The sequence below is a fragment of the Mandrillus leucophaeus genome, unplaced genomic scaffold, assembly GCF_000951045.1.
Source record: "Mandrillus leucophaeus isolate KB7577 unplaced genomic scaffold, Mleu.le_1.0 Scaffold649, whole genome shotgun sequence".
NCBI classification, from domain to species: Eukaryota; Metazoa; Chordata; class Mammalia; order Primates; family Cercopithecidae; genus Mandrillus; species Mandrillus leucophaeus.
In genome coordinates this window covers 21,827-31,183 of record NW_012107019.1, presented here as the reverse complement: position 1 = coordinate 31,183, position 9,357 = coordinate 21,827, and the positions used below count along the sequence as shown (strand labels likewise).

At 47.1% G+C, this 9,357-nt stretch overlaps 1 protein-coding gene and 1 pseudogene across 2 annotated transcripts in view; both read left to right on the top strand.

Annotated features, from left to right (window-relative positions):
- HGSNAT (heparan-alpha-glucosaminide N-acetyltransferase) overlaps positions 1 to 5,569 on the top strand; it is a 48,985-nt gene extending 43,416 nt beyond the window's left edge. The window contains 4 exon segments of the mRNA XM_012001056.1: positions 1,488 to 1,565; positions 2,194 to 2,264; positions 2,362 to 2,474; positions 3,593 to 5,569. Of these exon segments, the coding sequence (XP_011856446.1) occupies positions 1,488 to 1,565; positions 2,194 to 2,264; positions 2,362 to 2,474; positions 3,593 to 3,774 (444 nt within the window). The 3' untranslated portion in view covers positions 3,775 to 5,569.
- On the top strand, positions 4,775 to 5,982 carry LOC105554540 (annotated as a pseudogene). The gene is made up of 2 exons (XR_001008344.1): positions 4,775 to 4,869; positions 4,947 to 5,982. The product of XR_001008344.1 is annotated as an uncharacterized LOC105554540 (transcript).
- The last annotated feature ends 3,375 nt before the right edge of the window (positions 5,983 to 9,357 follow it).

Here is a 9,357-nt window from a genome sequence, read left to right as displayed (position 1 = left end):
GAAGGAGGAAGAGGAGGAAGAGGAGGGAGTGGAGGAGGAGGAAGAGGAGGGGTGGAGGAGGAGGAGGGGTGGAGGAGGAGGGGTCAGTCTTGCTGTCTCAGGGGTAGCAGAGGTGGAAGAGAATCCGCGTATAAGCGGACCTACACAGTTCAAACCTGTGTTGTCCAAGGGCCAGCTGTACATTTTGGTGATGAAATAATTTTGCATTTAGAAATACTGCCTTTATCTCTGTAGCACTTTCTGGTGGATATTGTGCTTTTCCGTACATCCATGTAATCCCTACATATGCTTTCTAGGTAGATCTGTGTCCCTGGAGTGGTCAGTCCACTGGGGGGGCTAGGAGTGCAGACCTGGCGCCACACTACCTGGGTTTGTGTCCAGCTCTGCCACTTCCCAGCCGGGTGACCTTAGGCGTGTGGCTGACCCACTCTGTGCTTCAACAGCACCTACTTCAGAAAGGTGTTGCAAGGATTGAATAAGTTAATTCATGTAAAGTTCCAAGAACTGGCACATAAAAACATTGATTAATATTAGCTATTACTATAAATTATTTTTAAAGCTTCTTAACCTTTGATATTTTCAAAAATGAATTCCTAATTTCAGAAGGATTGTATGTAAAGTCCATATTTCACTGTTTTTAAATGTTTCCCTGCCTCCCCCACCCTGCCTCTGGTTCCTCCCTGTTCCGGTCCCTCTTCCTAGTGCTGCTCAGACTGGGTCACCGAACAAGCCTGTCTAAGGGGACCCTTGTCACCTTTGTGGAGAATTCTCCTTGGGCCCTGCCTGGAAGTGAGAGCCACGGAGCCTGCCCAGGCGCCTCTTCTCCTCCTTTCCCTACACCCTGGGCTTCCGCATTCCTCGCAGCACTGGAGATGTGGTGTGGCTCTCACGCTTCCCCCGAGCTCTGTGCCTGCTGCCCCATTCTGCCCAGGAGCCTCTTCCTACCGGGACCCTCTGGTGCTCTGGCCTCACCTCTGTGGCTCCTCTCTGATGTCTCCTCCTCTCTGATGTCTCCTCCTCTCTGATGTCTCCTCCTCTCTGATGCCTCCTCCTCTCTGATGTCTCCTCCTCTCTGATGCCTCCTCCTCTCTGATGTCTCCTCCTCTCTGATGCCTCCTCCTCTCTGATGCCTCCTCCTCTCTGATGCCTCCTCCTCTCTGATGTCTCCTCCTCTCTGATGCCTCCTCCTCTCTGATGCCTCCTCCTCTCTGATGCTGATGCCTCCTCCTCTCTGATGCCTCCTCCTCTCTGATGCCTCCTCCTCTCTGATGCCTCCTCCTTCCCAGAGAGGGCGTTCATCTCTGGTCCTCCTTCAGCCTCCACTAGTCAAAGGCAGGGGTGATGTTTCCCTCCTCCCTGTAATTCCAGCACCTAGTAGCATGCCCAGCAAGTGAATCTCTTTGTCGCGTAGTTAAGACAGTGGATGAATATGAAATAAAAATATCCCTTTGGCGATTCTTTTGGTCACACTGTGTTATCTCCTCCAGGCAGGAAAAATACTATTGTATTACAAGGCTCAGACCAAAGACGTCCTGATTCGATTCACTGCTTGGTGTTGTATTCTTGTAAGTAAGCAGCGTTCCTCACTGAAATTCCTTTCCTTCACATGTATATTTAAAAGGAATAAAATCTTCAGCAACACTGAGATAGCCATTGTCACCACATGGCAGCAGGTACCATTTTCTTCACTTGAATAGCAGAGAGGAACAAATCTTTCCACCTAAATGTACAGATTTATTTTCTTAGGAAAATGTCTTTATCAATAAGACAGTGTTTGCCATCAGACAGCCAGGAATGCCTGAAGAAATGTGAAGCATGGGCTCTATGTGGAGTGGTGTATCAGAGAGACTGGGCAAATCAGACCAGGTTGCAGACATCAACTTCCAGATTACATGGGAAAGAGAGTTGCAAGGTTGACTGTCCGTGTATTTCATCCTGACCGCAGTCATGCCTCTTCTCTGGAGTCACTGTCATTTAATCAGTAAGCTTACCCTCTTCAACTCAGTAGAATGGTGATGAGATTTTGGGAGAATATTTTTTAGTTCATACATTTAAAAAATATGTTTCCAGTTAAAAGAGAAAAATTTCAGCCTTTTCTACGTGATTAAATAACTAATATATATTGATGTTGAAAGCAAATGTTTTCTGAGATAATAATATAAAATGTTAACATCCTTCTCTTCCCCATTATAGGGGCTCATTTCTGTTGTTCTGACGAAAGTTTCTGAAAATGAAGGCTTTATTCCAGTAAACAAGAACCTCTGGTATGTATGGAAAAAGCATGATTTTATGGATGATTGTTCATGTTGAAACTGGATTCGTTCTGCACAAGCACTGAAACGCCTCCTCCACCCCTCCCAGGTCCCTTTCGTATGTCACCACGCTCAGTTCTTTTGCCTTCTTCATCCTGTTGGTCCTGTATCCGGTTGTGGATGTGAAGGGGCTGTGGACAGGAACCCCATTCTTTTATCCAGGTAAGTCACCTCCAGCCCCAAACATAGCTGGGGTGGTGACCAGGGGGGTGGGCCCAGGGACCGCTGGAGCATCCTCGGTGCTGGGGTCTTGAGCCACTGCCCTAGTGGCAGGTGTCCAAAAGCCAGGCTGAGGGAGGAAGCAGCAGGGGCCACATTGTCCCAGGTCACACCAGGTGTCACTGGCCTGCTCCGAAGCAGTCCACCCCATTTTCACCCATGTAGGTTGTGGAGTCCTTGTATGACAGTTTGTGACTCCACCTGTTTCTTCAGGCTATACCAAATTGTGGAGGAGCAGAAATGATTCGGGGCACATTATCCAGTTTCTGGTTCTTAATAATGGGACTATGCTTGCTTTCTTAATATAAATCCACTACCGTAGAGATTGTGCATTAGAGGAAATACCAAGAGGTCATATCAAGGGATAAATGGAATGATTTGGATGCAGTTCCACCCAAGGACTTAGAAACACACCAGATCATTTCAATGCCTCATTTCAGCTGTTTGATTCGAGGAATAGTTACATTTCTAGGCAGATTTTCTGCCTAGAAAATATAAGTTATAACAACAATTTTAGCTTTCCTTTGAGATTTAGTATTCAAGAATTACGCTGTTATAAAATGAATATTTTCTAATATCCTTTTTATTTTTTTGAGACAGAGTCTTGCTCTGTTGCCCAGGCTGGAGTGCAGTGGTGTGATTTAGGCTCACTGCAACCTCCACCTCCCAGGTTCAAGTGATTCTTGTGCCTCAGCCTCCCAAGAAGCTGGGATTACAGGCGCACCCCACCACACCCAGCCAATTTTGTATTTTTAGTAGAGACGGGGTTTCACCATGTTGGCCAGGCTGGTCTCGAACTCCTGGCCTTAAGCGATCCACCCACTTTGGCCTCCCAAAGTGCTGGGATTATAGGCGTGAGCCACTGCACCAGGCCTTTCAATAATTTTTTATATGGTTTATACTTAAATACCTAAGATATGCATTACTTATTTTTGGCAGTAGCCAGCAATGGAAGTGCACACTTTTTGTTTTTTCATTGAACTGGTTTCAAGAATTAAATAGACGGTCAGATATGACTCATCTGTGAGAAACATGATCTTCTGTATGTCTCTCTCCTTAAGGAATGAATTCTATTCTGGTGTACGTCGGCCACGAGGTGTTTGAGAACTACTTCCCCTTTCAGTGGAAGCTGAAAGACAACCAGTCCCACAAGGAGCACCTGACTCAGAACCTCGTTGCCACTGCCCTCTGGGTGCTCATTGCCTACATCCTCTATAGAAAGAAGATTTTTTGGAAAATCTGATGGTTGCCACTGAGATGTGCTGCTGGAAGACTCTAGCAGGCCTGCAGGGTGGACTGAAGCGGCCTTCGTTAAAGGGAAGCATTCACTAGGAAATCGACTAGCTGTGTGTTTACAGACTCTGGGGGAAGACGCTGATGTCCTCAAACTGGTTAACTGTGACACGGCTCGCCAGAACTCTGCCTGTCTATTTGTGACTTACAGATTTGAAATGTAATTGTCTTTTTTCCTCCATCTTCTGTGGAAATGGATGTATTTGGAACTTCATTCCAAGGAGATCAGCTTTAACTTTCCAAAAGGGAATTGCCGTGGGTGTTTTTCTTCTGTGTTGGGTGAAACAATCTGAGGTCTGGTTCTTGCTGACCTTATTTCCCTGCAAACTTCCTTTCCACGCTTATGCGGACACCAACATGAAATGCCGTCACTCCTACTGCGGCTGCTATGAAGCTTACTGGATGTGATGTGTCATAATTTAGTCTATTTTTTTGATTAAATGCAGTGTAATGTTTCCAGAAAGCCAAAGTAATTTTCTTTTCAGATATGCAAGGCTTTGGTGGGTCCAAAAAATGTCTATCACAAGCCATTTTTTCCTTTTCCTCTCTCGAAAAGTTAAAATATCTATGTGTTATTCCCATTCCCTCTTGCCTATGTATCTGTCTGTCTGTCCGCCATCTTCCTTCCTCCCCATCTCTCTGTGCATCTGGATGGCAGCCACTGCCCAGGGGAGTGACTTGGGGAGGGCAGGCACTGTCCTTGCTCATGGGTGCAGCTGAGCCATCCCTGCTGGGTGAGATGCTGGGCAAGACCCTTGGCCCGCCTGGGCCTTGGCTTCCTCACTTGTGAAATGAGCGGGAAGATGACTTTCAGTTCCCTTCCACCTCTTAGACATGGTGAGGTGACAGACATCGAAAGCTTTTCTGAAATCTTCAGAAGAAACAGTTTCATTACAGAAAACTCTTCACAATAAATAATAATGAAAAATTTAAAAACTCTCATTGGAGAGATGACCCTCCACAGTGGAGGCAGTGTTCCTACTTGTCATCACACAGCTGAAGACATTGTTTCTCAGGTGTGGAATCGGGGACGCAGAGACACACGGCACTGTTCATGGGAGGCATCGTCACCCTTCTCAGTGTTCTGTGGGAATTTCCTATGTGAGGAAAACGTGGCCACAGGGTTGTGCTGTACCCACCCTTCTCCGGCGAGACAGCCCTCGGCCTGTGCCACTGCTTCCAGCCTCGCCACTGCATGACAGCTTTTGGTCTGTTTCCAGCTCTGCCCTCTGCCCTGAATTCTCATCCAGCTTGTACCTGCCTGCTTGACCCCTCCACCTGGAGGCCAGCCATGTCTCAGACTCAGCCCTACCCTCCTCTCCTCAAATTCAGAGTGTTTCCTGTTTAGGTTTCCCTGGCTTTGTGAATGGATCATGCGTCTCTAGGTACAAACCTGCCATCATCTTTCTGCCTGCCTCACCTCCACCGGATCTCCCCAGTTCTGTCTCCATCTTCCACCTGCAACTGCTCTGTTCTCATGGTCACTGCCGCATCACTCGAGTCCAGACCCTTGTTATCATTTTCAAACTGGCCTCCTTCCCTTGTTCCCCCATTCTTAAAGCCACTGTCACCAGATTAAGCTTTCTGCAGCCAGATCACCTCTCTTTGAGAAACCTCCATTGAAATGGAAACGCCATTGCCTGGCACACATACTCACATACTCACCTTCCCGTCTTGATCCCCATGCATCTTTCCAGCCTCCCCTCCCACTCTACTCCCTCCTGCCCCTCCCCTCCCCTCCCCTCTGAATCCAACCCAGCGGGCTTCTTCTGCCTCCATCATATCACAGAAGTACCTCCTGCTTCTGGTTTCAATTAGAGCCTTCCCTGATTACATTTTCCTCTGAATTTTTTCCTATCTACATTTGATCTGTCATGTTTAAACCCCCTACTTCTAAGGGACCTTCTCTAATCTCATTCTCATCCCCAAATAGTGTTTTCTTCCTCTGGGTTCTTGTAATGTTGGTATCAATCTCAGCATTTAGTGCTTCCTGCCTGGTGTGACAGTTACCTGTGTGCATGTGCAATTTCTAATTTCCCACGCTAGACTGTGAGCTTCCTAAGGCGAGAATCATGCCTTGTTGGTTTCTGTATTCCTCATGGCGCCAAACACAGTGCCTTGTACATTGCAGGCGCTAAATAAACATTTTTAAAGCAAAGTGATGTGGATTTTTAAAATAAATATTTAAGTGCTGGTAAGATGAGCATGTGTCCGGGGTGCCCATGAAATGTTCATGAGGCTGTGTGGGGACAGTCGTTATTCCTCCTCCTGCCACCCTTTTCTTGCAGTGAGTCACTGTGGATGGTCCCAGCTGTGTCATCCCAAAGTTCAGCAGGGAAAGCTGAGCTGGGTCTCTCCAGGTGAATTTTCTAGAAGTGTTTCTCAAACTGTGGGTTACATCAACTTGGGTGTCTTGAGCTGTAAGGAAGGAACTCTGGAGTCAGCTGGCCTACAGGGGAGCTTCTCTAAGTCCCGCAGGAGGCAAGACCCAGCCCGAGCTTGCTGTCAGCTAGTGGAGGCAGCTGCCGCTGGCCCAGGTGCTGGACACCAGGCATCCCCTCTCCTCCCACGAAGGGTGTGCCATAATCCCCTTCAACAGGAAATGCTTCCCAGAAGCCTCTCAGCAGCCTCCCCTCCTGTCCCATCCGCTAGAAGCGCCTTGCTTGTCCCAAGACCAGCAGGGACAGGGAAGTGTCCGAGCCTGTGGCTGTGTGGAGGAAGGCAACCCCCTGCACAAGACTGGGTTCCTTTGGGAAGGGAAGAGGGAGTGTGTTGGGGCAAGGGGTAGAGCAGGGGAATGGTCATGGGGCAACAACTGCTGGCAGCTGCAACAGGTGCATGGCATCTCACAGGGAGGCAGGGAAGTGCGAGCTCCTATGTAATGGAGCAAAAAAATTCTATTCTGTAGAATGGGAAGAGAAAATGTGACATTTTTTTTTTTTTTGCATTTATATTCCTAATTCCTACTTACAATAAAGTGAATATACTGCTGCTATAGGTCATAAAATGTATCTTGAAAGATTAAGCCAAGTATGAACGGGTATTTGAGAGAGGAGAGTAACTCTTTGGAGACAGGTGCCCAGTTAACCATCCTTTGTGGTCCCCTGGGGTGCGCGGGGAGCTCTAGGTGCAGGGTAGGTGGAAATGCAGAGGACTGTAGGGTCTAGAGTGGTGGCAAACAGGCAGAAAGGAGTAAGTTCCAGATCCTGGGTGCTCTCCAAAAGCTGGGATGCCCACAGGGGAGAAGGCAGCACAACCCTTAGAGAAAAATCCCACCACTGAAACCCTCTCCCCACCCCAGCCCCTTCTGGCCCCTTGTGCCCCACATCCCTGCACAGGGGATGGTGCAATCTTATGTCAGTCCCTGACTCAGACAGGTGTGAATCACCATGGTCTGTGCTTACTGAGCTAATGCTTAGGGTGCTTCATGGCTTTCTATAGTAAATCCAAAATTTGTTTGGGTGACGTATGACCAATGAAAGTTCTCTAAGTATGGGTATTAATGGACATTATGTGACAATGAAGGCTTTTGTATTATAGAAGCACAAATTCAATGAATTCTAAGCACAATCCCAGTAGTATTTATCTCATTCTTAGGTTGTCTTTGCAAAGCAGGCAAAACCAAGCCAGGTCCTGCTGCCTTGACTGATGGTGGGAAGAGGTGGAGTGTATGGGTCACCAGGCAGTGGGGAAGAGAGGAAACCAGCGTGGATTGCACTTCACTCTCCCAGCTCCGTCCTCCTCCTCTGATTGGTGCTCTACAAAGCTCAGTAGGGTGTGGTTTCGTAGCCTGGGACACAATAATCCAGGAATTACATGAGGACCCAGCCCAGGTGCATCTTTGGGAGGCACACGTGAGTATCTGGAGTATACAGCAGACAGATGCACTGTTTACTCAAGGCACACTGTGCCAAGCCCTGTGCTAACAGCAGGTTATAGGCTCCAAGTGACTTATTCTTTGGGCTAACTCAACAATGGAGGAACTCATTATCCTTATTTTATATGAGGAAACTGCCACTTAGATGGAATACATAAATAGATAGGATTGCATGGCTGGTAAGTGGTAAACTGATGTCTCAAAGACAGTACATCTGATTGTACTTCAGGTGAGTTAGGCAGCCTCTTGCCAGCTCTTTATGAAAACGCCACAGGCAGCAGAGCGTGTCGTTTGAGCTTTTGATGAACAGGAGAAAACCTCAAATGTTGCTACTCATGAGAATGAGGTTAAGATTGTTGCATTTGATGGGACACCCATTTTTAACTTTTTTTTTTACTTCACTGGGAAGGAGGGAGACACCCATTTTTATCTTAATGCAGTCCATGAAAGTGCTTGCAAGGCTTACATGGGTTCAGGCCGGGCATGGTGGCTCACACCTGTAATTCCAGTACTTTGGGAGGCCGAGGCAGGTGGATCACCTGAGATCAGGAGTTCGAGACCAGCCTGGCCAACGTGGTGAAACCCTGTCTCTACTAAAAATACAAAAATTAGCCAGATGTGGTGGTGGGTGCCTGTAATCCCAGTTACTCGGGCGGCTGAGGCAGGAGAATCATTTGAACCTGGGGGCTGGAGGTTGCAGTGAGCGGAGATTGTACCACTTCACTTCCGCCTGGGCGAAAGATTGAAACTCCATCTCAAAAAAACAAAAAAAACAAAAAAAACAAAAAAAAAAGAAAAAAGACTTACAAGGGTTTTGAGTCTATCTCTTGGATAAGACTTCATGTGGAATATATTTTACCTTGAAAAGCATTTATTCAGCCACTGATAACTCTATGAAGCTCTGTAAAGTGTGTAATCATTAGACAGATTAGGTGTTTCATCTGAGATGGGTAATTGTGTTTGTAATAAAATGTATTTATAAATAAGTCTGATCATGAATATTTAATAACTAGTAACCACTTGAATACACGTCTTTGGCCAGAATATTTATATATATATGTGCCTACACTCTATAATGCCTATTATGTATAATTTTTATATATACACTTTATATTATATTACAATATAGTTGCACCTTTTGTGGCTGTTGTTGGCTTCATTACCCACCAGGGTATCAGCCACCAGATCCTCAACAGTGGCAGTGAGGAAATCAGGTGCTCATGGGCCAAGCCACTGGCCACAGTGGATCTCCCACAGGAGGGGTCCACAGGGTTCGGGGCAATGGCAGCTCTGCTCCTGCTGAGGGTGCCAGGCAGCTTCCTAAGCCTATAGGAGCTCTAAAAGTCTCCTTTTTCTAGACACGAGGTTTAGTGAATGGTGTGGCTTGGATGTGATTTGTCCCCAACAAAATTCATGTTGAGCTGGGTGCAGTGGCTCACACCTATAATCGCAGCACTTTCGGAGACTGAGGTGGGGGGATCACTTGAGGTCAGGAGTTTGACAACACCCTGGACAACATGGCAAAACCCCGTCTCTACTAAAAATACAAAAATTAGCCCGGGGTTGTGTTGCACACCTGTAGTCCCAGCTACTTGGGAGGGTGAGGCAGGAGAATCGCTTGAACCCGCGAGGTGGAGGTTGCAGTGAGCCAAGATC